The 27027-nt window shown below is 27.1% G+C and overlaps 10 protein-coding genes across 10 annotated transcripts; 5 read left to right on the top strand and 5 right to left on the bottom strand. All coding sequences in view use genetic code 12, as the record gives it.

The window, feature by feature from the left end:
* Nucleotides 1–506: 506 nt before the first annotated feature.
* On the top strand, nt 507–4172 carry SPT23 (Spt23p; the record flags this gene model as incomplete). The annotated part of the gene is made up of 1 exon (XM_051764345.1): nt 507–4172. The coding sequence occupies one exon, from the start codon at nt 507–509 to the stop codon at nt 4170–4172; it is 3666 nt and encodes a 1221-aa protein (XP_051619785.1).
* A 129-nt stretch (nt 4173–4301) lies between these two features.
* On the bottom strand, nt 4302–5627 carry KGF54_003724 (uncharacterized protein; the record flags this gene model as incomplete). Its single annotated transcript, XM_051764344.1, has 1 exon — nt 4302–5627. The coding sequence occupies one exon, from the start codon at nt 5625–5627 to the stop codon at nt 4302–4304; it is 1326 nt and encodes a 441-aa protein (XP_051619784.1).
* Nucleotides 5628–5901: 274 nt separating this feature from the next.
* KGF54_003723 (uncharacterized protein) lies at nt 5902–7419 on the bottom strand (the record flags this gene model as incomplete). The annotated part of the gene is made up of 1 exon (XM_051764343.1): nt 5902–7419. The coding sequence occupies one exon, from the start codon at nt 7417–7419 to the stop codon at nt 5902–5904; it is 1518 nt and encodes a 505-aa protein (XP_051619783.1).
* Nucleotides 7420–7824: 405 nt separating this feature from the next.
* Nucleotides 7825–8555, top strand: KGF54_003722 (uncharacterized protein; the record flags this gene model as incomplete). Its single annotated transcript, XM_051764342.1, has 2 exons — nt 7825–7838; nt 7910–8555. The coding sequence occupies 2 exons, from the start codon at nt 7825–7827 to the stop codon at nt 8553–8555; spliced, it is 660 nt and encodes a 219-aa protein (XP_051619782.1).
* A 1941-nt stretch (nt 8556–10496) lies between these two features.
* KGF54_003721 (uncharacterized protein) lies at nt 10497–14933 on the top strand (the record flags this gene model as incomplete). The annotated part of the gene is made up of 1 exon (XM_051764341.1): nt 10497–14933. One exon carries the CDS (start codon nt 10497–10499, stop codon nt 14931–14933), a length of 4437 nt encoding a protein of 1478 aa, XP_051619781.1.
* A 1043-nt stretch (nt 14934–15976) lies between these two features.
* Nucleotides 15977–17311, top strand: CMK2 (calmodulin-dependent protein kinase; the record flags this gene model as incomplete). Its single annotated transcript, XM_051764340.1, has 1 exon — nt 15977–17311. The coding sequence occupies one exon, from the start codon at nt 15977–15979 to the stop codon at nt 17309–17311; it is 1335 nt and encodes a 444-aa protein (XP_051619780.1).
* Nucleotides 17312–17552: 241 nt separating this feature from the next.
* On the bottom strand, nt 17553–19241 carry KGF54_003719 (Ty1/Copia family ribonuclease HI; the record flags this gene model as incomplete). The annotated part of the gene is made up of 1 exon (XM_051764338.1): nt 17553–19241. One exon carries the CDS (start codon nt 19239–19241, stop codon nt 17553–17555), a length of 1689 nt encoding a protein of 562 aa, XP_051619779.1.
* A 498-nt stretch (nt 19242–19739) lies between these two features.
* Nucleotides 19740–22139, top strand: SET2 (histone methyltransferase; the record flags this gene model as incomplete). The annotated part of the gene is made up of 1 exon (XM_051764337.1): nt 19740–22139. The coding sequence occupies one exon, from the start codon at nt 19740–19742 to the stop codon at nt 22137–22139; it is 2400 nt and encodes a 799-aa protein (XP_051619778.1).
* Nucleotides 22140–22306: 167 nt separating this feature from the next.
* Nucleotides 22307–23467, bottom strand: GPD1 (glycerol-3-phosphate dehydrogenase (NAD(+)); the record flags this gene model as incomplete). The annotated part of the gene is made up of 1 exon (XM_051764336.1): nt 22307–23467. The coding sequence occupies one exon, from the start codon at nt 23465–23467 to the stop codon at nt 22307–22309; it is 1161 nt and encodes a 386-aa protein (XP_051619777.1).
* Nucleotides 23468–25002: 1535 nt separating this feature from the next.
* On the bottom strand, nt 25003–26754 carry KGF54_003716 (uncharacterized protein; the record flags this gene model as incomplete). The annotated part of the gene is made up of 1 exon (XM_051764335.1): nt 25003–26754. The coding sequence occupies one exon, from the start codon at nt 26752–26754 to the stop codon at nt 25003–25005; it is 1752 nt and encodes a 583-aa protein (XP_051619776.1).
* Between the last annotated feature and the right edge of the window lie 273 nt (nt 26755–27027).

Genomic DNA, 27027 nt, shown 5'->3' with positions numbered 1-27027 from the left:
TAAAAAGTAATTTATAAAGAAGATATAAAATTTTAAAATTATAAAATTATAGTAACACTCATTCTTCGATTTCTAAATTCAATATTGATCTTTATCTTTTTGCCCTTGAATTATTAATATTCTAAAACTTTAAAGTTATATTTCATAATTATAAATTTATCCTATTTTAATTACTTTGGTATAATTAATTAGTTTAGATAGAATTAATTTAATTAAAATTAAAAAATAAAAAATTTTTTGTTTCTTTAATTAAAAAAAATTAATAGACAACCAAAATAAATTTTATCATATTAAATTAGAATTAACTTTACAACACTTTATTGAAACTGACTATTATTACAACCACACATTAAGATTATTGATAATTGAAATATTTTATCATATATATTTGCAAATTTCACAAGCTCATCGTATCAAAATTTTTATTGTATAACACATTCATTCTATATATTAAGAGAAAAGGAGACTTGTATCAATAATACAAGTATCAATCAGATTTAGATATAATGACTTTTGTTATCAAGGATGATATTAAAACTACTCCTTTTGCAATAAATAATAATATAGATCATAATCAAGATGAAAATGATAATTTAACTTCAAGATTTTTAAATGATGATCATGATATATTAGATGAATTTTTAGATCAAAGAGTTTATGATTCAATTGGAACTAATACTCCTATAAATAACAATAATAAAATAAAATCAGATAATGATGAAAATTTATTAAATTCATTATATGCTTTAACGAATGATCAAACTTTAGAGAATGATATAAATAATGATAATTATCAACAGTATTCAGATTTTAATATAAATAATTCTAGTAATAATAACAATAATCAGAACATAAATAATAATACAAATCAATTTAATAATAATGACACTAATGGAGTATCACCTAATGATCAAGATTATTTATTCATGGATATACCAGATCAAAATTTTTCTCATTTACCAGTAAATTTAAATTATGACTTGAAATCAACTAATACTAAACAAGAACCATCACAAATTTATAATACTTCAGTTCATACCCCTAATTCAATCAATTCACCAGAAAATGTAAATATAACTTCATCAATAGTAAAGACTGAACCATTACGTCTAAACAATCCATTATCAGATTATGAATTTATCAGAGAAGAATTAAATAAATTAAAATTTGGTTGTCATAGAATGAATGCAGTTCCCAAATCAGTTGCAGTACCTGATTCTTCATATTTAGATTTCTCTCCTGAAGCAATATCTAAATTACCTTTAAAAATGGGATTATCAAGTTTACCTACTTATTCAAGAGTTGAAACTCAAATCAAATGTGATATAACTTTAAGTCCTGCTCCAAGTCAAAGTTTATTATATGTACCACAAGATCTAATATCAAAGAATAAATTTTGTCTTTCGGACCCTGTGGAATCATTACATCCAAGATTAAAAGAAAATTTATTATTTTTAGATGCTTATGTTTTAACTTCAGATTTGAAAAAATCATGTAATATTTGTTCAAGATGTATTAAAAGAGAACAGAAAAGAGCATCTCGTGGTAAAGCTGCAGGAGAAACGGAAGATAATCAATTCACAAAACAAAATGGATCAATCAAAAATAATTCAAGTAGTTGGTCAGATGAAAAAATGATGAAAAAAGCAATAATTTTCAATTGTAAAGAAATAGTTTCGTTCCCATCACCAACTGGATTGAACAATGACTCGAAATCAATTGAATTATCTGCAAGAATTATTTGTTATTGTAGACATCATAAAGAACTGGCTGGATTTAAAATTTTAGTGGTTATTAAGAATAATAAAGGGGAAGTAGTTGGTAAACAAATATCTTCACCAATAATGATTATGGATAGAAAGAAAAACATACCACTAACAAAAGATTCTTTACCAAACTCAGTTGCTGGTTCATCGTTGAATTTACAAGGTCTTGGTGAATCACAAAGTAATAGCAAGAAGAAAAAATTATCAACTTCAGATTCTGAGAATGATCAAAAATCTTCTAATGATTATTTAAATCAATTATCACCTAATTCTTTGGATGAATCAAATTCAGAGATACAAATAAATACTGATGCAGAATCAAGTAGAGGTTTGAAAAGGAAGAAATTATCAGTTGATGATTCATATAATAATTCATCTAATCCAATGTATAATGGAAGTATTAATGGTTATTCACCATTAAGTAATAGTGATACAAATACGTCAACAAATATTCATTTAATGAAACCATCATTAAACTTTGGTGGATTTTCACCATTAAGTCAACATCATCATCAACCAACACAACTACAAACATCTCAATCTCAACAAGCATTAAATCAAAAATTACCCTCAATACAACGAATTATACCAGCTCAAGGTCCAATAAGAGGTGGAATTGAAATAACGTTACTAGGTTTTAATTTCAAACCTGGTTTACTGGTTAAATTCGGTCCAAATTTAGCATTAGCAACTCATTGTTGGTCCGAAACTACAATCGTTACATATTTACCACCAGCTTCACAACCAGGACAAGTTTTAGTCAGCTTTGAAAATGATGAAACAGCAATGTTGGGTGGTCCACAACAACAACAAATTTTCACATACACTGATGATACTGATAGACAATTAATTGAATTAGCCTTACAAATTGTAGGTTTGAAAATGAATGGTAAATTAGAAGATGCAAAGAATATTGCCAAAAGAATTGTTGGAACTGATAATAATAATACAAATGGTCGAACTCCATCATTAGGAAGTAGTACAACTGCTTCACCAAATAATCATGTTCAACAAAATCAAGCACATGCTGATGAATGGTTTAATAGTGCTCATGAATCTTTGAAAAAATTAACAAGTTCAGGTTTATCCACTCAAATCGTTTTAGTTAGGTTATTATCATTAGTTGATTTACCAAATTGCCCAATTATAATTCCAAACTGGCAATTAACAAATAAACAAGGTCAAACATTATTACATTTAGCCACTTTGAAGAACTATAACAAACTTATTAAATTTTTAGTAACTCATGGTTGTAAAATTGATGTTCAAGATAATCAAGGATTGACTCCATTATTTATGGCTTCAATGTGTGGACATCGTAAATTAATTGAATTATTTGTTGAATGTAAATCAAATTGGAATTTAAAATTATCAAATGATAAATATTTGCAAGATTATTGTGATTTGAATGTTATTGATATTTTTAATAAATTAGAAGAAGTGCAAGAGACTGAATTAAGTGAAGTTGGTGATGCTCCAGTAGCTAAAAAATCTAATTCATATGATTCTTTGAATTCAATGTTTGAGAATAATTGTGGTCGTCATATTTCAAAAATGGTTCTTGAGAGTGGACATAATGAAACTAAAAATATAGGTGAACATAATGATATTAATTTTACAGATGGTATAGAGGGTAAATTATCTTCGGGTAATGATAGAAGTTATTCATCAGAATTTGCAGATTCAGAATTTGAATCAGAAGATGATTATGATGAAGAAGAAGCAGATTATTGTGATGATGAATTCAGTGAAAATGATTTTGCAGATGAAGAAATTATGAGTGAAGATGAATCAGAAGAAGTGCCAAAGATTGAAACACAATCTATAAATGCTTCACAACAAAAAGTTCTAGGAGTACCGCCACCATCACCAGGATTATGGCAAAAGATGAAGAATGTATTTAACAAAGAAGAAGAAAGTGATGCATTACCCAATTATGATGATTTATTCCCATTTGGTCCAGCTTCACAATTAACAGCAAAACCAAAATCTACAATTGAACAACATATGAATAGTACATCAGAAACAAAAGCAAATGATGTTACCACAACAGGTTCGTCACTCACTGCCAGCACCAACACGAGAACAAAAGATCATGAAGATATTGATTCAGGAATAGCATCAGATTCATCGGAGGATATGGTTATATCTTATATAAATCATCCAAGAAAATCAGTTGAAAATGATAAAATGTTGGTATTCTTTTGGATTCCTTCGTTAGTAATTATTTTGGGAACATTTTTAATGATTTATGTATTTGGTTATAATTTTAAACAGATTGATTTTATAAAAGATTTTGTTAGAAATACTTTGGGTAATGTTATGGTTGGCAATGATAGAATTGGTAGAGTCTTTGCTAGTGCTACTACTACAGTAGCTAGAAGAAGTGGGGTAGAAGTGGGATAGAAGTTTAGAGTACAAAAAGATAAGAGTTTTTGGATGAATTATAATGAGTATTTAATGTTATTTTAGTTTCTTTTAATAGTTTAATTTTAAAATAAATTTTTTTCAATAAAAACGCTAAACCAGTAGTATTTATTGACTAACTAATTCTTCTAATTTAATATCATCAAATTTTTTAGTAGCTTCATCAACACTAATATTAGATTCAACTAATTCTTCTAATTTAATAACATCAAATTTTTTAATAGCTTCATCAACACTAAAATTAGATTCAACTTGATGCCATCTTTCATGTAATCTACCATACATCAAGACTAATTTTGGTTCTTCAGTATTTGTATCATTAACAGTTTTTTTACCAAATAATCTACCTTTTTCATTATTCCAAGCTTGAAAATTTATTTTATCCCAAATTTCAGGTTTATTATACCCTAATCTTTTTAATTTGGGGGATTTTAATGGTTCTGGATCAATAATTGATGTATTTTTAGGTTTAGAAAAATAAATTAATACTAATCTCTTATATTCACTTTGATCATCTGGTGGTGCAACAACTCTATGAATTGAAGATTTAAAATATCCACCAGTTATAAATTCCATTGCATCTCCAATATTTACAATTAATCCATTAGGAGTATGACCAACATAATTCCATTCTCCAGTGAAATAATTTCTAATTTGTAATGATAATATAGGTTGTGATGTTATGAATGTAAAACCACCACTATCTGAATGACCTCGAAGGGTAGTTTTTCCTGTTTTTTTCAAATCTTCTGGGTCCATTGGATCATACATCATCATTCTACCAGTACCACCACCAGAATTATTATAATCACCATCAATTACTGAATAATAATTTTTATATAAAAATCCTTCAGGAATTTCTAATGCTAAATCAGTCAAATTACATATCTTTCTTAAAGTATCAGAATGTAAAAAACGATAATATTCAGCAATTTTATCTAAGTATTCACGTACAATTTCAGGATAATTATTTTTATCAGTATCGAAAAAACTATCATGATTTAAATTATTAAAATTATAATGAGTTATAGAATCTTCAACTCCATTTCTCATTGACCAATATTTCTTAGGTTTAAATCCTGAACCATTTTCACCACCTGATGATTTAGTTCGATCTTCTAAATCTGACTTCCAAGCTCCTGCTAAATAATCCTTTTGCTCTTCAACTGGTAATTCTAATAAAGATTGAGCTATAGATTTCAAAAATTCTATTTTAGATAAATCAAATCCATGATTTGTTACTGATATGAAACCATAAGTTGATAAAGATTTTTCTATTTTAGAAGCTAATTGTTTTCTAGACTCTAAATTTTCTGGCCCTTCTTTGTACAATGACAAATCAAGGTGTTCTAACTCAACTGGTTTTATGTTTGTTTTAGATAAGGGTGCTTCTTTAAATGGTCTTAAATTGTATTTGTTTGTTTGAACTGGCATTTTATATATAAGTTGATTACATTCAGATTCAGTGAAAAATTGCAAGATAAATCAATCGTTTGACTATATATATTTATACAATATCACCCCTTAGTTGTGGATAAATCTATTGTTTATCATTTACTAATTGCTGCATTAAATTAATTAATCGGGTTTTGTTAGGACTACTGTGGCTGCAAAAAAAAAAATTTTGCGGTACGGGAAAAATTATGAAACAACCTCTATTAATATACTAACAAAATATACAAATTATACAACCGATTACGAATTAAAATTATTTTGAGAAATTTTCCTTTAAAGTCCTTTCAAATTTCTTCTCAAATTCTTCTTTGGATTCACCTTCTAACCATCTTAAATTATAAGCAGGATGATTCGGTTTTAAATAAGTAGGATCAAATGTACCATCCCCTAATCCAAAAATATTTTCTCTAAATGTTAAATTTTCAGTTTTTGGATAATCTTTCCATACTAATCCTCTTTTTTGTAATTCTGGGATTATTAAATTAACAATATTTTCAAAACTACCTGGCATAACAGCATAACAAAAATTAAACCCATCAATTGTTGAAATATCAATAAATTCTTCAATTTCATCAGCAATTTCTTGTGGTGTACCTACAAAAACAATACCTGAACCACCAATTGCTAATTTTTCAGCTATATATTTTCTTGTCTTTTTTAAATTTGGTGGATCTCCAGGAAATGGTTTAGTCATCATTTCTGCCATTGATCTAACTGCATTTGATTCAACTTGATCTAACTCTTCTTCATAATCATAATTATCTAAATCTATACCTGTCCAACCACCAAATAATGCTTGTGCTCCATCTAAATCTGTATATTTTTTATAATGTTCTAATTTTGCAATTGCTTCTTCATGAGTTGGAGCAGTTATGATTGTAGCCAATTGAACAAGTTTAACATCTTCACGCTTTCTACCGTATTTTTCTAATAATGTAGTTAACTTGTCAACTTTACTTTTTAAACCTTGAGGAGTTGTACCATTAATGAATATACTTTCAGCATTTTTAGCAGCAAATTCTAAACCTTTTGTACTTGCACCAGCTTGTAAAATGGCAGGAATTCTCTGATATGGATTTGGTTCACAAATGAAAGGACCTGGGACTTTATAATGTTCACCTTCAAAATTAATTTCTCTAATTTTTTCAGGATCAGTATAAACTCTTTTTATTTTATCTAATTTAACAGCATCATCAGCCCATGAAGATAAAAATAATTGATAAACAATTTCCAAATATTCTTGAGTTTTATCATATCTAACATCATGATCAGGTAATGGTTCACCATTTAATAAATTTTTACACGCAGTATTCAAATAAGAACTAACTATATTCCAACCAATACGACCTTTTGTTAAATGATCTAAAGTAGCTAATCTTCTTGCAAAATGATACGGTGCTTCACTTATAGTTGCAAAAGTTATAGCAAATGATAAATTTTTAGTAACTGCTGCCATTGCTGAAATATATGCACTTGGTTCATTAATAGGCCATTGAGCTCCACTTAAAGCTACTGGACCTAAATTTGAATTATTTGGAGTACCACCAGATTTATAAACATCATATGGTCCCAAGACATCAGCAAGAAATAATGCATTAAATTTCCCCTTTTCTAATAATTTAGCTAATTCAATCCAATAATCTAATGAATTATATAAATGAGCTTGATTTTCTGGAACTGCAAATGTATTACTTTGTAATATCGGAGTTAACATTGCAAATGCATTGATAATTAATGGCTTTCTTTCTTTCTTTTGTCTTTTAACAGTCATTTTGGGTTTAATTGAGTGAAAGTTGTAAACAAATTAATGAATTTAATGGTGAATCATGATTTTAATTGGGATCTTGATTGATTTTTATGACCGATTTCCAAATTTTTCAAAAATTGTGGCATCATTATAACTTTTCGTTTGGTTTAGATTCCGATCCAAATAAATAATAATAAGTCTTGGATCCCTTAAGTTGTAATTTTGAACATATTGTTTGCAATTTAGTGTAGACTATTAGTAAATTTATGCGAGTATGATGAACTAAATTTGAAAAAATCGTACAACTGTCTATTCTGTTTAATAAATTTAATTAATCCTTTTCGATTATACGCACATTATAGATTTTTCCTTATCTTATCAGATTATAATATTTTTGTCACAATTTAACAATTAATACCACAATCAAAAATGTTGAATAAAAGGTAAAGTAAGACTAGCGGGATAAGCCAATAAGGCAGTGTCAATCTAACAATCATAGAGTTTCAGATTTAAGGCGATCTATTAGATCGGAAGTTCAATTCAACAATGCCTTGAGAGATACAAATTTAGTAGCTCATGATTCAAAAACTGATAAGATATCAACATACATGGTCAATTCTTGGTCAATTATCGAAAAAAATAGAAAAACATCAACTAAATCCAAACAACGTGAAGCTAAACCAAGCACAGTTACAAAACCTATTACACGCTCAAACTCAGGATTAACTACAGTTTACAGTTCAATTACTAGTTCAAAACCGACGGTCATAAGTCCTTTATCATATTCCAATATTGAACAATCTTCATCTATTGTACAAAATAGATCAACAGCTGGACCTTTAAAATTACGGAAATTACCTAATGATCATAATCGTAGATCAAAAAGAAACAAACCAATTCGAAAATACGTGGAATCAGATGAAGAAGAAGAAGTTGAAGAAGAAAATGAAAACAAAGAAAACATTAACTCAATCACAACAAATACAACTAAGAATAAAGAATTCCATATAAATTATAATGATTCAAATACTCCAAAATATTTAGGAAAATTTATAAATATTAAAATTGATAATAAATTAAGACGTCAATGTAAATATTGTCCTAAAAGATATAATGATTTAAAGGGATTCAATCGTCATTATGAACGTAATCATTTATAGTCAATAGCTAGATAAAAAAACTATTTATAAATAAGTATTACAATATTAAATCGACATTCTTTCTTCATGTAAATGATCTACAATATAAATTCGTATTAGATCTAAAATTTTAGTACTAAAAAAATAAAGTTTCAAATAATTTAATAAATTATGCATTAAATGTGTCAAAATCTTTGATTCAAACTTACATATAATTGCATCTAATCTTTGATTGACTTGTTTTATGAATAAGAGTAGACCAAACCCTGATTGTTCAACTGATGCTAGTTGAATTTATTTGGATCTTACATTATCAATGGTATTAGGTATAACATATTTTATTCAAAACTTGAATTCCGAAGATTTGAATAACGACATTTTCAGATTATACTTTTTAATTCAGATCTAATTTATTGACTAAATAACTTTATGTTCTTGTCATAGAGGATCATATCAATGACTCGAATGACCTCCAATATCTCCCAGTTTTTTAGCCTATATCCAATTTTTAATACTGAAAATGAGCCCTATTTTTCAAATTGAAACATTTTTACTAGCATTTTAAATGCGTATTTTTTTTTTCTGAGTTTTTAATTTTATGGATAATAATTTATATATTCTAGAAATTAGCCGTATTTTCAAACGGCTAAGACAAGTTGAAATATATAATAATCATTTTCATAATAAGTTAAGAAAAAAAAAAATATCAATGAAACACATGTTACACTTTAAGTATTTGAATGATCATCAGAACAATCTTGAAAATGAAGGATAAAAAACTTGAAGTACGAAGAGTAGGATAGGATAGTAAATCTATCTCAATATAAATAAATTAAGTAAGCGGATGTTTCAAATAATTTAGACGGTGATTGCTAAAAGATTAACGGAATTTTAATAAAAATCTATTGTTTTTTAATTTATACTTAAGTAACTAATTTACGATTTGCAATTCAAGACATTTGATTGAAATTTTTTGTTCGTAATATTTTTTTATTTTTTAATGAACTGAATCAAATTTTTGTACTACTTACGACATTGTAATTTTCTTTTGAAAAGAAGAGGATAATATTATTCCCACTGGAATTAAGGCCTAAATTGGAATATAAATTATATGCACATGTTTTGTTTGTTAAATCCGTATATAATATTGGAGAAAAGAAAAAAATTAGAAATTGAAATAGTCAAGTTAGTTTAACCAAGTAAAATTAATAAATAATATTAAATGGTAATTATCAATTGAATAAATGATTGATTTTAAAATAAGAAGCAATTAATTTAAAGTATTAAATTACTTCATACAATATAAAATATGTAGATGACTCAATTGAAATTTGTAAATCAAAATAAATAAAGATTATAATCAACTATCATATATCTAAACAAGGCTGAAATTAGTTGAGATTAGTCAATATTACATTAGATAAATTTAAGATTATTGTTCAAGAGAGATAGATACAAAGTATTACTTCAATAAAATGAATCATATAATGAATGTAAACAAACAAACGAGTACTAGACTAATACAAAATCATATTTAAAATGGTTTTTAATTAAATCCGCATCCTCTTTATATTATCATTTCGTACGGCCCTAACTAGAATGCAAAACGACTTTTTTGTACTACTAAAATAAAATAAAATAAAATAAAATTAAATATTTTTCACTTGCTTATAAGAACATATAAATATATTCTTTATATTCTATTCTTTTATATCTATCTTATATTATTTGAATCATTTTTAATTTTTTATGAATTCAACAATATCATTCATTTAATATTATTGATAATATATATCCTTAACAGTTTTTAAACAAAAGTTACTTCAAAATATTTTATTTATTTGTATTAATTTTATTTATTTCATTTTATTATTTATTTATTTCATTTTATAATTTATTCAATTTTAAATCAAAAATTTCAATCCTATTAACTATTAGATCTAATCAATCAAATTTTTCAAAATGACTTCAACAGAACTAGAAGATCAACAATTAAGTCTACAACGACAAAAACGTTTATTAAGTTTTATGTTTTCAAAAAAAGTACCTCATATTCCAACTCAAGATGAAAGAAAACCTTATCCACAATCAACTGCTAATTTTATATCACAATTATTTTTTTGGTGGTTATCACCAGTAATGAAAACTGGTTACAAGAGAACTTTACAACCTGATGATTTATTTTATTTAACTGATGATATAAAAGTTGAAAAAATGGCAAATGATTTTTATGGGTATATGATAAAAGATATTGATTCAGCAAGATCAAAACATATTGCAGAAAAATGTAAAGAAAGAGGTCAATCTTTAGAAAATTCAACAGTTGATCCAGAATTGGATTTAAAAGATTTTAAACTAAGTAAATTTATAACTGTTTGGGCATTAGCTAAAACTTTTAAATGGCAATATTTATTTGCTTGTACTTGTTTAGCATTATCAAATGCTGCTCAAACAACTATGCCATTATTAACTAAAAAATTAATTCAATATGTTGAATATAAAGCTATGGGAAGAGAATTGGGGATTGGTAAAGGTCTTGGTTATTCATTTGGTGTTACTGCATTAATATTTGTTGTGGGTGTAACAATTAATCATTTTTTTTATAGATCAATGATTACTGGTGCACAAGCAAAAGCTGTTTTAACTAAAGCATTACTAGATAAATCATTTAAATTAAGTGCTGAAGCAAAACATAAATATCCAGTTGGTAAAATTACTTCAATGTTGGGTACTGATTTATCAAGAATTGATTTTGCTTTAGGTTTTCAACCTTTTTTATTTGTTTTCCCAATTCCAATTGCAATTGCCATAGCTATTTTGGTGGTAAACATCGGTGTTGCTTCATTAGTAGGTGTAGCCATTTTATTGGTTTTCATGGTTTGTATTGCAGCAGCTACTGGTAAATTATTTGCATATAGAAAAACTGCAAATTTTTTTACAGATTCAAGAGTTAATTATATGAAGGAAGCATTAAATAATTTAAAAATTATTAAATTTTATTCATGGGAACCTCCATATCATGAAAATATTTCAGATATTAGAAGAAAAGAAATGAAAATTATTTATAGAATGCAAGTTTTAAGAAATATTGTTACATCATTTGCTATGTCATTAACTTTATTTGCATCAATGACTGCATTTTTGGTACTTTATGCTATTGCAAATGGAAGAAGAGATCCAGCTTCTATTTTTTCATCACTTTCATTATATAATGTTTTAACTCAACAAGTGTTTTTATTACCAATGGCTTTAGCTACTGGTGCTGATGCTTTCATGGGTATTTCAAGGGTTGGAGAATTCATGTCACAAAGTGAGATTAACCCTGAAGAAAATTCAATTGTTGCACCACCAAGTGTAAAGGAAATTATGGATAAAGAGCATTTATCGATTGAAGTTAATCATGCCGATTTTGAATGGGAAACATTTGATGATGATGATGAAGAAGAAGAGTTTGATAAAGATGGAAAACCAAAAAAGGAGGGGAAAAAAGATGATAAGGATCAGAAGAAAAGTATTGATGAAACTGATTTATATCATGAAGAATTAAATAGTGAGAAATTATCTTCAAAAGGTTTAGATGATTCTACTACTGATGTATCAAGTGAAGAAGAAACTAAATTTGAAGGATTAAGAGATATCAATTTTAAAATTAAAAAGGGAGAATTCGTAGTTATTACAGGTTTAATTGGTTCAGGTAAATCATCATTATTATCTGCTATGTCCGGATTTATGAAACGTACAAGTGGTTCAGTTTATGTTGATGGTTCATTATTACTTTGTGGATATCCATGGGTTCAAAACACTACTGTGAAAGAAAATATCTTATTTGGTTTGGAATATGATGAAGAAAAATATAATCAAGTCATTTATGCATGTTCATTAGAATCCGATTTAGAAATTTTACCGGCTGGTGATAGAACCGAAATTGGTGAAAGAGGGATTACATTATCTGGTGGTCAAAAAGCCAGAATAAATTTAGCTCGTGCCGTTTACGCAAATAAAGATATTATACTATTAGATGATGTATTAAGTGCAGTTGATGCTCGTGTTGGTAAACATATAATGAATACATGTATTATGGGTTTATTAAAAGAAAAAACTAGAATCTTGGCAACTCATCAATTATCATTAATTGGAGAAGCTGATAGAATTATATTTTTAAATGGTGATGGATCAATTCAAGTTGGTACATTTGAAGAATTAAAAGCTAATAATGAAGGGTTTATATCATTAATGGCTTATAATAATGAATCTAAAAAGGAAGAAGAAGAAGAACAAGTTGAAGAATTTGAAGATGTTGAAGATCAAGAATTAGCAGAAGAGAGAAGATTAATTGAACGTCAATTAACTCAAAGATCAACAAGAACTTATAAATCTGGTGCAACCACTGTAGATGGGGAAGAACCAGAAGATGAAGAAGCTCGTCATAGAGAATTCAATGTTGATGCAAATGCAAGTGGTAAATTAATTGATGATGAAGAAAGAGCAGTTAATGCTATTAGTTGGAATGTTTATTCAAGATATATTACTTTAGGTTCAGGTAAGTATGGACCTTGGGTTATTGTTCCAATTTTAGTTTCACTTATGATTATTACAACTTTTACACAAATTTTTACAAATACTTGGTTATCATTTTGGACCGAATATAAATTCCATAGACCTGATAAATTTTATATTGGTCTTTATATTATGTTTACATTTTTATCATTTATTTTGTTGACTATTGAATTTGTTATATTGGTTTATATTACAAATACTGCCTCAGTTATGTTGAATGTTTTAGCAGTCAAAAAAGTTTTACATGCTCCAATGTCATTTATGGATACTACACCAATGGGTAGGATTTTGAATAGATTTACAAAAGATACTGATGTTTTAGATAATGAAATTGGTGATCAATTAAGGTTTTTTTTGTTTGTATTTTGTAACATTATTGGTGTTTTGATATTGTGTATTATTTATTTACCATGGTTTGCTATTGCAATTCCATTCCTTGGTATGTTATTCGTCGCAGTTGCAAATTATTATCAATCATCAGCAAGAGAAGTTAAAAGATTAGAAGCTATTCAAAGATCATTAGTTTATAATAATTTTAATGAAACTTTAAGTGGTATGGCTACTATCAAAGCATATCATGCAACAGAAAGATTTGGTGAGAAAAATAATTATCTTATTGATAAAATGAATGAAGCTTATTATATCACAATTGCAAATCAACGTTGGTTAGCTATACATATGGATTTCATTGCTTGTTTATTTGCTTTATTAATTGCATTATTATGTGTTAATAGAATTTTTAATGTTAGTGCAGCATCAACTGGTTTAATTTTATCTTATGTATTACAAATTGCTGGTCAACTTTCAATGTTAATAAGAACTTTTACTCAAGTTGAAAATGAAATGAATTCAGCTGAAAGATTGAATTCATATGCTTCTAATTTACCTGAAGAAGCTCCTTATGTTATTACTGAAAATGCTCCACCACCAAATTGGCCATCTGAGGGTGTTATATCATTTGATAGAGTATCATTAGCTTATAGACCAGGTTTACCTTTAGTATTAAAAAATATAAATTTTAATACTAAACCAATGGAAAAAATAGGTATTTGTGGTAGAACAGGTGCAGGTAAATCATCAATAATGACTGCTTTATATAGATTATCAGAATTAGAAACTGGTAAAATTGAAATTGATGGTATTAATATTTCAAAATTAGGTTTACAAGATTTAAGATCAAAATTAGCTATAATCCCACAAGATCCTGTATTATTTAAAGGAACTATAAGGAAAAATTTAGATCCTTTTAATGAACATTCAGATGATAAATTATGGGAAGCATTAAGAAGAACAGGATTAATTGAAGAAACAAGATTAGAAGCTGTTAAAAAACAAATAAAACCAGCAAAAATTACCACAACCACAACCACCAACAACACCACCACCAAAACCAAAGATAATGAGAAAAAACCAACCACAACCACCACATCTGATCAAACAGAAACTTCAACATTACATAAATTTCATTTAGATCAATCAGTAGAAGATGAAGGATCAAATTTTTCATTAGGAGAAAGACAATTAATAGCATTTGCAAGAGCATTAGTGAGAGATTCCAAAATATTAATTTTAGATGAAGCAAGTTCAGCAGTTGATTTAAAAACAGATTCAATGATTCAACAAACTATTATAAAAGAATTTTCAAATTGTACAATATTATGTATTGCTCATAGATTGAAAACTATTATAAATTATGATAGAATTTTAGTATTAGATAAAGGAGAAATTAAAGAATTTGATAAACCTTGGAATTTATTTAATTCAAAAGGTTCAATTTTTCAACAAATGTGTGAAAGATCTAATGTTACTGAAGAAGATTTTGTAAATGCAACAAAGTTTTAATGTGATGAGAAATAGACAATAATAAAGTGGTATAGTGATTGTTAATAATTTGTGAATAACGCGCGTGTTTCATGTGTTTAAAAAGTAACTTAAAATAATGTTTTAAATTTAGTTTCAATATCAATTAATGTAAAAATAATAATCACAAAATATTTAGATACAACAGTTTAATAATATTTATAGAGAATTTTAAGAATAATAATTTATTATTTATTAAGAATATCAACAATCTTGTAGATAACACTTCACTTCTTGATTTTTGTAAATTTTGGAATTTATTAAGATTACGTGTGACTTTTAATTTAAATCATTTAAATCATAGTCATTTAGTTTTTTAGATTAACTTTGAGTAATTATAGTCAATTAAAACATTTGCAATTTAATTTTACTTCAAATACCTAAACTATAATTATAATCGCAAATAAATACCAAATATAGATCGACAAAAATAAAATCGTATATTAACATGGCTATGTGACCAAAGTAAAAGAAAAAATGATTAAAGCCTTGCCATCTTGAAATATGAAAATAGACTATAATACGCTTCACATTTAATAACTTTTCAAATTTGGAAGAATGTTTTAAATTAAATTTATGGTTATGAAATTCCCAAATATAAGATAAAAATAGTAACAAATTATTCTTCGTTTAAAAATATCGATGTAATCATTCTCTTCTGGTGAACTTTATCTATAAATCAAATTGAAAACATCAACATTATTATACTCTAACTTTTTTATAGAATCAAAATAAAAAAGGGTTCAATATTATTTACTTACTTCTTTCTTTCTTCTTCTAATTATAGAAGTTGATAATTTCTAAATACCAAAAAGTTAATAATTAAGTATTTAAAATAATAATAAATAATAATTAAGGAGAAAAAAGCGCAACAGATTAAATTATTTATAATTATCTACAATTTATATTTAATCTAACTTTTAAGAATTTCATATTTGATAAATACTATTCATAAATATATTGACAAAATTCAATTAACTTCAATCTTTTTCAACGCGGCAGAACCTAACTAAATAATATAACAAATGCCGTCAGATTCAAAAGATCCTTCATTACATCCTCATAAAGAACAAAGTTTCAAACATTTTGTAAATAAATTAAAAGGTCAACCAGATTCATATGAAAGAAAAACAAGATATGTATTTGGTAGAACATTAGGAGCTGGATCGTTTGGTATAGTAAGATATGCAAGAGATCGTGAAACTGGAGAAGATGTTGCAGTTAAAATTATATTAAAAAAAGCTTTAAAGGGAAATGAAGAAATGATTTTAGATGAAATGAAGTTATTGGAACAATTACATAATCCTCATATTGTTGGATTTAGAGATTGGTTTGAAAGTAAAGATAAATTTTATTTAGTAACTCAATTGGCAACTGGTGGGGAATTATTTGATAGAATTATTAAACAAGGGAAATTTACCGAACATGATGCTTCATTAGTTGTTATACAAATGTTGGAAGCAATTGAATATTTACATAGTAAAAATATTGTTCATCGAGATATTAAACCTGAAAATGTATTATATTTAACTGAAGAAGACAATAGTCCTATAGTATTGGCAGATTTTGGAATTGCTAAAAGATTACAAGATGCAAGTGAAAAATTGACGTCTTCTGCTGGTTCATTTGGTTATGCTGCTCCAGAAGTTATATTGGGTACTGGTCATGGGAAACCTTGTGATATATGGTCTTTAGGTGTAGTTACATATACATTACTTTGTGGTTATTCACCTTTTAGATCAGAAAATGTATCAGATTTTATAAGTGAAGTTAAAAATAATAATGCAGTAATATTTCATGCTGATTATTGGAGAGATGTTTCAAAAGATGCAAGAAGATTTATAATAAAAACATTACAATATAATCCAGAAAATAGACCAACAGCAACTCAATTATTAAATGATCCATGGTTAGTATCTATAGCTCAAAAACATAAAGAAACTGACTTATTACCTAATCTTAAAGAAGGATTTGATGCTAAAGCTAAATTTAGACAAGCTATTGAACTTGTTAAATTACAAAATAGAATTAATAAATTAAAACAAATGCAAACTGAAGAAGATGATGATCCAAGTGAAATTAATTTATTTAATGAAGAAGGTAATGTTACTAAAAAAGATGATGAAAAAAATATTGATGCATTATCAAATTGGTCAAAATTTAGTGATGCTTTAAATTCTTCTAATCAAAAACAAGATCCAAATCGTTCAAAAGCTTCTTTGTTAACTCCAAGAAATACTAAACCAAATGCTGCTTCTAATGCTTTTGTACAATTAGTTCATGCTGCTTCAAAGAATAAAGAAAGAGTTTCTGATTATAAAGAAGAAGATGAAAAAGAAGAAGAAGAGGAAAAAGTGTGATATACTTCTAATCTGATGAATCTTTGTAGATGAAGAAGGTATGACGTCAAATGATGATCTAGTTATAATATACAAATACAGGTTACAAAACTTTTATTATACTATATGGTTCTATTGATCTCTGTTTGCTGGTCGCTTCCTCTCCTTTTTCTTTATTTTCTTCGTGAAAAATTTTCCATATTTTTTATTCCTTTCCTTTTCGGACCTTAATTTCCGATAACTTCATCACTTCCCTGAATTTTCAATCATTGTTTGATTTAACATTCACTCTGAAGTTATATTCCTTCCTGTTTAATAATGCTCCCTTCATTTTGTCGAATCCCAACTGCCCCAATTGTTTGGTGAAGGTATCAGCTATATTGTCAATAGAGTCAATTCTATTTATCTCAATTTCTCCAGTATCTAATTTCTTTTGTATGATTCTTAAGTCTATATCGATGGATCTTTGTTTATGACCTAAATTGTCTTGATAGCAGGTACTAATGACTGCATTATTATCTTCCCACACTTTTATTTTACCTACAGTTAAACCCAATGATTTCAACAATTTTGTTATAAACTCAGCTTCTGTTAAAGCACTATTTAATGCAACAAGCTCTGATTCAAAAGCACTTTTGGTAACTTTAGTCTGCTTTTTTGTACTCCATGAAAGCAAATCTTGGTTGACAAAAATTGCATATCCAGTTACTGATTTCTTGTCCAGCATTGGTGCATATGATGCGTCCACAAAAATTTCAATTTGGCAATGTTTGTCTTGCTCACCTTTATCTTTTGCAAACTTTAGTTCTAGTTCAGGATTGATGTATAGATAACCCAATGCTTTTCTTGCTCTTAGCATATCTAATTGGCTAGGATTGGCACATTTACTTCCAAGTTGATTTGTACTGAACAGTATATCTGGCCTAGAATTTCGACTGATCCATAACATCAGCCCGACAATTGACTGATACCTGGTGGTGTCTTCTTTTGATAATTTATTGTCATTTAGTTTTTGTATAATTTCATCTATTTTTTCTTTATCTATTTTGAGGTCCTTGATTTCAGTATCCGTAATCTTTGAGTTTCCAAATGAAAATTGTTTGTTGTCATTTATTTGATCCTTAAGATTTTGTATCCTTAGTACTAGTCTATTTTCCTCACTGATGATTTCATCTTCGTCTTCTTCTCTAACAAATGATGGTAAATTAGATATATTATTTTCACTGATATTTTCTCTCTTTAATAATTCTCGTACCATAGCATTCTGATTTATCCTTATTTCCTTTTCATCATTAGTAATAGTTAGTCCTAGGTAAGTTGTAATCTCCTCGAAATATTTTATTTCCAATTTCTTTTCTAACTCCTCTCTAAACCATTTTAAAGTTTTCTCGTCCTTTGACAACAAAATCAAGTCATCAACGTAAACCCCAATTATTAGGGTTTCGTGTGCATTAATGATTTGAAAAATACCAGCATCTATCTCATTCTGAACTAAACCAATATTTGTAAGAATCAGTTTCAACTCATTATACCAGTTTCTTGATGAGGTAGGTAGCCCATATAACAGTTTGTGAAGCATCCATACTTTGTTCTTTTCTATTTTTAGTTCTTTAGGTGGATAAACTAAAACTGGTTTGTCAATATCTGAATTTAAATAAGCCAGCTCCACGTCCAACATATGACACTTGAGATTTAATTTTGCAGCTATTAGTAATAATGTTCTTAAAGAACTTAAATCTATAACTGGGCTATAAATGTTTCGAGGATCATAATCTTCGAAAGCTGTCATCTTGTGACCTTGAACGACAAGACGCAGTTTAAAGAATTTGCCTTTAATGTCGTAAGGTTTATATGTATTCACAAATCTCGTTGTGATAATTTTTGTATTTGGTGGTTTATCTATGATCAGGAACACCTTATATTTGATTAGTTTGTTTATTTCGTCCTGCATTGCGTCCTCTTGACTGTATTCTTTTATTGTCGATACTTGATTAATTGAAAAAATTCTTCTTTGTTTATGATTATCATTTTCTAAAACTTTAGCTGATCGCTTGATGCGTCTTCCCCTTTTTGATATTGCTGTGGGGTTATCAGAAAGTTCTTCAAGTGTTGTTGAAGTTTGTGAAATTGATATAGGAGAAATTGTTTGGTCTGAAACACTTTTTGGATGAAGCGAAAAGAAACAACAGCTTAAATGTTTATATAGCAACAGTGTATTATTATTAATGATATAATCATTACAACTTTCGCCACTTTTAAAAAGGAAAGCTTTGATGTACTTTTCTGTTTTATTGATACTTGGAAAAGTGAAAAAAAAAAAGAATTTTTGTGAACCAAAACATACAAAAAAAATTTATTAGTATAAATATTGATTGAAAACACAATATTTACAATATAACCTATTGTTTTTGAATGTATTATTATAATTACATCATATAGAAGAGCTTGAATGAATGAGACTAAAATAAATGGAGACTATACTCCACAACTATATCTAGATAAAGAAGACAAGACAGAAGAAGCTTTAACCAAATTCGAAAACTTACCGGCCTGTACATATATAAGAAAAGAATTAGGTTCCTCAGCTAAAACTAATTCAAATGATAAAAAAACCAAAAGGAAAACAGAATATATAACGTGTGATTGTGAAGAAGAATGGAATAGCTCTTTACAAAAAAATTTGGCATGTGGAGAACATTCAAATTGTATTAATAGAATTACATCAATTGAATGTACCAATAAACATTGTTTATGTGGTGAAGATTGTCAAAATCAAAGATTTCAAAAAAGAGAATATGCTGATGTATCAGTATTTCAAACAGAATTAAAGGGGTATGGATTAAGAGCAAATTCAACTATCACTGAGGGTCAATTTATTTATGAATATATTGGAGAAGTTATTGATGAACCAACATTTCGTAATAAAATGATAGAATATGATCAAAAACAATATAAACATTTTTATTTCATGATGTTGAAACAAGATTCATTCATAGATGCCACTGAAAAGGGATCATTAGCAAGATTTGTAAATCATTCATGTAACCCAAATGCATATGTTGATAAATGGGTAGTTGGAGAAAAATTAAGAATGGGTATTTTTTCTAAAAGAAAAATTATACCAGGTGAAGAAATTACTTTTGATTATAATGTAGATAGATATGGAGCACAATCACAACCATGTTATTGTGGTGAACCAAATTGTTTAAAATTTATGGGAGGTAAAACTCAAACTGATGCTGCTTTATTATTGCCTGAAGGTTTTGCTGAGGCTTTAGGTGTGACATCCAAAATTGAAAAAGGTTGGTTGAAAGAAAATAAACATTTAAGATCTAAATATCAAAAAGATGATTCTACTATAAATGAAATGTTTGTACAAAGTTTGGAAATTGAACCAATGCAAGAAAATGATGTTTCTAAAGTAATGGCTGCATTAATGAAAGCTCAACAACAATCAATTATACAAAAATTAATTGGTAGAATGGAATTAACAGAAGATAAGCATGTAAATTCATTATTGATTAAGTTTCACGGGTACAAGACCATGGCTGGAGTTTTACAAGATACAAATGATGATGAATTAATTATACTGATTTTAACAATACTATCTAAATGGCCAGCAATGACAAAAAACAAAATTTCATCATCACAAATAGAGGATGTAATAAAGGAAATAAAAGCTATAAATGAAAATGAAGTAATACAAGAACTAATCAGTAGTTTGTTAGATCAATGGTCATTATTAGAAATTGCATATAGAATCCCTAAAGTTCAAACAACAGATAAATCATTAATGGCATCTTACGGAAGGATTTCAAGATCACCAGAACATCAACCAAATGATGAATACCAAAATCAAATTCAACAATCGGATTTCCAATCATCTAGTTATCAATTTGATAACAATACAAGTGAGTATAATGAAGATCAACCACAAACACAAGACAATACATTAGAAATCCATGATGGTCATAGATTACCAAAAGATTGGAGATCAACATTTGATGAAAATACTCAAAAATTTTATTTTTATAATATAGAAACAAAAGAAACAACTTGGAATTTACCATATGGTTCAATCCCAATTAGACCAAAATTACCAATAGGTCCAAGTATAGAACAACCACATTATCAAAAATCAACATCACAAGAATATCAACAACAACAACAACAACAATTTAAACAAAATTATGAAGAAGAAATTGCACGTAGAGAAGAAGAAAGATTACAAACTGAAAGAAAAGCAAAAGCAAAAGAAATTTATGATAGAGATTTAAAATTAAAAGAATTGATTGAATTAGCTAAATCTAGTCAACCTGAAGAAAAACCTAAAAAAAATGGTCATAGTCATCATAGTCATAACCATCACCACTCAAAACCAGACCACAAAAAAGAACATAAACATAAGCATAAAGAACATAGAAGCGACAAACCAACAACATCAAAACCTAAAAAAGAAGTATCAATAGAACAACAATGGAAACATATATTGGCAAAACATATCCCTAATTTAATTAAAACATATGAATCACAAATTGGTAAAGATAACGTTAAAGGATGTGCAAAAGAAATTGTAAATAATTTAGCATTGAAAGAAATCAAAAAAAATTCAGAGGCTGATACAATACCAAAAGATTTAGATAAGCACAAATTAAAAAAGATTAAAGATTATTCTACATCATATATGGATAAATTCTTAATCAAATATAAAGCCAAAAAGCAAAGTAAAAGAAAATTAGAAAATGGTCATACTAATGGAAATATAGAATTCGAAAAAGAATACGATGATGGATCTTACGAACCTGAGGATATGGAAAAAATAGAATTAAAGAAACCAAAACTCGAATAAAGTAAAGTAAAAATTTCATTGATAGAATCAAATAAAAAATTTATTGTATTAATTATTATAAAATTAAATTATTAAGTTTAAATCTATCGTTTATTCTCTCTATAAGTTTCTAAAAATTCTAAACAGGTATAAATACAATTAATACATAAAAACCGTCATTGCCAAAATTAAGCATTATTATTCAATAAATTTGGTAAATTTTCAATTGATTCAGAACCATAAATAATTTGATAAGTAGCTTCAAATAATGGAAATTCATCTAATTTATCAGTATTTTCTAATAATTCATGAACTTCTTTTGCAGTAACAATACCTTGTGATGATTGACCATTTAATAATTTTTTTTCAGCAACTTCTGCTGATGCACCAGTTTGTGCCATATATCTACCAACTTTTACATTTCTACCTCCTGAACAAGTTGTAATTAAATCTGCTACACCTGCTGATTCAGCAGTAAAAGTTTCAGCTTTTGATTCTGGGAAAAAAGTTTCTGAAAATTTAATTGTTTCTAAAAGACCAACTCTCATTATTGCTGCTTTTGCATTATCTCCCCATCCTAAACCTTCAACAAAACCAACAGCTAATGCAACAATATTTTTTAAAGCACCAGCTACTGATACACCAGCAACATCTTGTATAACATTTACATGGAAATAAGGTCTATGAAAAGCTGCTTTTAATACATATTGATCAATATCTTTACCAGCACCTCTAAAATCAGAAGGTAATTTATAACCAATAGTAGTTTCTGACCATTTTTGTCTTGCAACTTCTGGTGCTAAATTAGCTCCTGATAATGCACCACATGTAATACCTAATTCTTCAGTAATATATGTACTTAATAATTTACAACCATCTTTATTTACTTCTAAACCTTTTAAACATGATATAGCTCTTGCAGTAGGAGGTACATTACCTTTTAAAGTTTTTAAAATTTTTGGTAAAAATTGATGAGGTAAATTAAAAACAATTAAATCAGCACCTTCAACAGTTTTTAATAAATCAGGTTCAGCAATTAAATTACTTGGTAATTTTACTCCTGGTAAATATTTTATATTAACATTTTGAATATTTATAATATCTGTTAATTTTTTATCATTATCAATTCTTTCTTCAAATACCCACATTTTAACATAATGACTAAATAAATGAGGCCTTGCTAATGCATTTTCAGCTAATACTTTTGCTATTGTTGTACCCCAATTACCTGATCCTATAACACAAATTTTAAAAGGATGATCTGGAGTTAATGAAGTTTTTGGATTTGGTGATGTTTTTGGTGTTAATATATTAGCAACTTGTTTTAATCTATTTTGAGCTGATGACATTGTGGAAAAAGAATTGATGTGTGTTGATAAATTGTACGAATAGAACGGAATTGAATCAACGGGGAATATATAAATTTTTATGAATAATTGAATATGAATATGTATCTAAATTATATGAAATACAAAAATCTAATCTATAAATCTAATATGATAATAAAATTCTGAGATAAGAATTTCAAAATAAAAAAGTAAAACTTTGTAATAAGTTTGTGAGTATTGAAAATAGAATTGAAAAAATTGAAAATATTTGAATATTTATAAAGTTAGTTGATTCGATATCTTTTTTATATATTTAAAATTAAGCTGTGAAATTTTTAGAAAATGATTAAATCTTTTTAAACTAATTAATCGATTGAACTGCAATGTATCTTTCCTTAATTTAATTTATTAACTTTTTGTGTTGTATTTTTTAAAACTCTTTCTTTAAGAATTTTTTTGTTAGTTTATTGAAACCGAGGAAAATTTATATGATTGAGAATTTAATAGTGAAAGTAAATTTTGATTTTCTAATTTTGTTTAATTTACCGACTTGTTGTTGTTGTTCATCTAGTGAAGATTGTCGAGCTTAGATTTGAGCTTAGATCTACTCTTTACCAGTAAGAGGAGATTTTATAAATCATTTATAGAATTTCTATTTAGTTCAACAAATTGTTTTTTTTTCTTTTCTTCCTTAAACTTACCGGTCCAACGAGATCCAAATCTTGCCTGCCTTAATGCAATTTCTTTTTTTTCAGTGTAAGATTTCAAAACTACTACATCTAAAAGAATTATGATATAGATCATATCTTAGTTAAAGCTCGATACATCATACTGGCAACTATATTCTTTTCGTTCTGATAAATTGAAAGTTTTCTCCAAGTATTCACAATACAGCTTAATTTAATGATGCTGTCTCGGTTATATTTTGAAAACTTATAATTAAAAATGTTACAAATATTAAAATTAATAATTGTTTCACAATCATACATACATGAATAATTTACTTTCAATAAAAAAATAAATAAATAAATAAATAAATTAAATGTTACCCCAGATTTTATACTCGAATATACTACTGATACGAACAATTTTGAGGGTAATAAATAGCAATCATCTATTTGCTTAATAATACTCGAGTTGGATTCGGTGTGATAAATTTTTTAATCTTGATTGAATAAAGCAATTAATATTTTTTCTAAAATTTCAAAATTATGCATTAATCGGAATTAAAATTAATTTTTAAAAAGATTTAATTCAACGGTTTTGTCGTTAAAAACTTTATTTTGATTAATCCATTAGTCCATTAATCCGAGTGGAAGATTGACTTAATTGAATCATCTGGCCCTTTTTCAAGAGTCAATACGTCATTTATAATTAGTTCTATAAACGGGCAAATGTGAATTAAAAAAAATGTTAAAAATTTTTCTATCGGCCAAATTAATTAGAGAATTCAGTTTTTTTATACAATGTCAAATTTACACAAACAATTATCGAATATTTGTTAAAGCTACTGGAATTTATGCTATTTCTTTAAAAAAACTAGATATTTCAATAATCTACCAATTTTCTTTTTGGTAACCATAAGTTGGGAATTTCGGACTATCTTCGTTATTTTTAGTATTATTTTTTTTAGTACTGGTGGTAGAATTATTAATATTATTGATTTTATGCTTCTTGATTTGACGTTCTTCATCTTCTACATCTTCCATTTCTTCATCTTCATCCTCTTCATCTTCGTCTTCTTCATCTTCATCATCTTCGTCTTCATCATCACCATCATCATCCCCATCATTTGCTTCATCTTGTTCTTGTTTCAGCAGTTGTTCTTGTATTTGTTGTAATTGTTGATGTTTAATATATTGTGGATTACTCAAACCTTTTTGATTATTATTAATTTTATTTTTTAAATAATTTAAGTTATCAACGTATAATTTCTTATCAGCATTTCTTTTACAAGTCAATGTACCAATATGTCTTTTTAATGCATCTTTTCTTGCAAATCCTTTACCACAATGTTCACAAATATTTGGAGGAATACTTAAATGTTGTTTTTCATGTCTTTTTAAATCAGATGATCTTCTAAATGACATTTGACATTTATTACATAAAAATTTTCTTGATGGATCATTAGCTTGAGTTATTGGTTGTTGTTGTGATTTAGGCTTTTTGGTTGGTTTGGTAATTTTGGATTTCGGTAGTTGTTGCTTTTGTTGTCTTTTTTGATCTATTGTTTGAAATTCTTCTGATATATTATTATTATTTTGGTTTCCATTATTTAATGGATTTCTCTCACTATCTGCTTTTAATTGTAATGGTTCTCCAATTAAAAAATTCCAACCTGATTCATTACCTGATGGATGATGTCTACTATTTAATAATCCACCAATATTACCACTTGAATTATTATTTTGAGGTATTGGTTTTGCTTTCTGATTATTATTATTACTATTATTATTTTCATTTAAAAAAATATCATTGCTTAGATTTGGAAACAGCTCATAAAATTCTTGAATATTTAATTGTCCAGCTAAATTAGTTTGTAAATTTTCCAGTTTTGATATAGGATTACCATGTGGTGATGATGCATATTGTAATCTTGTTAATAAATCCAGTATTGTTGGATCAACTAATCCTCTATTTTGTTGATTTATACCTCTTGCTGTTGCAACTAATGCATCTCTTGCTAGTCTTAAGAATCTTTCATCTTCATTTTCATTTTCTGGTGTTGTTTCCTTTTTTAGGGGAGTTGTGTTTGAATTTGACGACGATGACGATGCTAGCAATGGATTAGATCTTCTTGTGTAACTCATATTTGGTTGTAATGAGGATGCTGCTAATGGAGATGGTGGTAATGTTGATGCATGATAAAGATAATCATCCTGTTTTAGTTTCTTAGTAGTAGGTGGTGAATTTACATTATTTGTGGAGTTATTAATATTATTATTATTATTATTTGATCCCCTTGTATTTGAAGTAATTGGATACAAGGGACTTGTAGTTGCATTAGGTGAAAACATAGTAAAACTCATTCTTCTTTCATTTATTTGTAATGGGGTTCTTTGAAATTGTGGTTGTAGTGATATTTGATTTTGATGTGATTGTAGAATTGGAGAATGAGATAAATGTTGTCTTATGAAAGGTAATGTTGTATTTCTATTTCTTTGATTTCCTGTTTTCAAAAGATGATCTTGAGACGGTAGTATAATTCTATTATTAGACGTATCTATTTGATCTTGATTTGTAATTAATGGTTTTCCTTTATTATAATAGTTAGTATTTCTATTATCTTTCAATTCTTGATTATTCATATGACATTTGATGTTTATTTTATATTTTATAAAGGTTTTTATTCTAAATTCGGTATTTTCTTCTTTATTTTATTAAGTTTTGTTGATTATTTTAGGCTCAAGTTTCAAAACATAATAATAATTTTTAAAAAACAGCCACAGTAAAGATGGTAGAAATTTTGACATGAAAATATGCCTAGAATTTAGTTGGAAACCTCGAGAATTTGGTTACGTAAAATTTATATGTTTGAAGCCGTTTGAAATTTAGTTTTAGTTTTATGAATGATGAAATTT

This window comes from Candida jiufengensis (assembly GCF_024610255.1).
Source record: "Candida jiufengensis strain CBS 10846 chromosome Unknown scaffold2, whole genome shotgun sequence".
NCBI lineage: Eukaryota > Fungi > Ascomycota > Pichiomycetes > Serinales > Debaryomycetaceae > Lodderomyces > Lodderomyces jiufengensis.
This window is presented reverse-complemented; position numbering and strand designations above follow the sequence as displayed.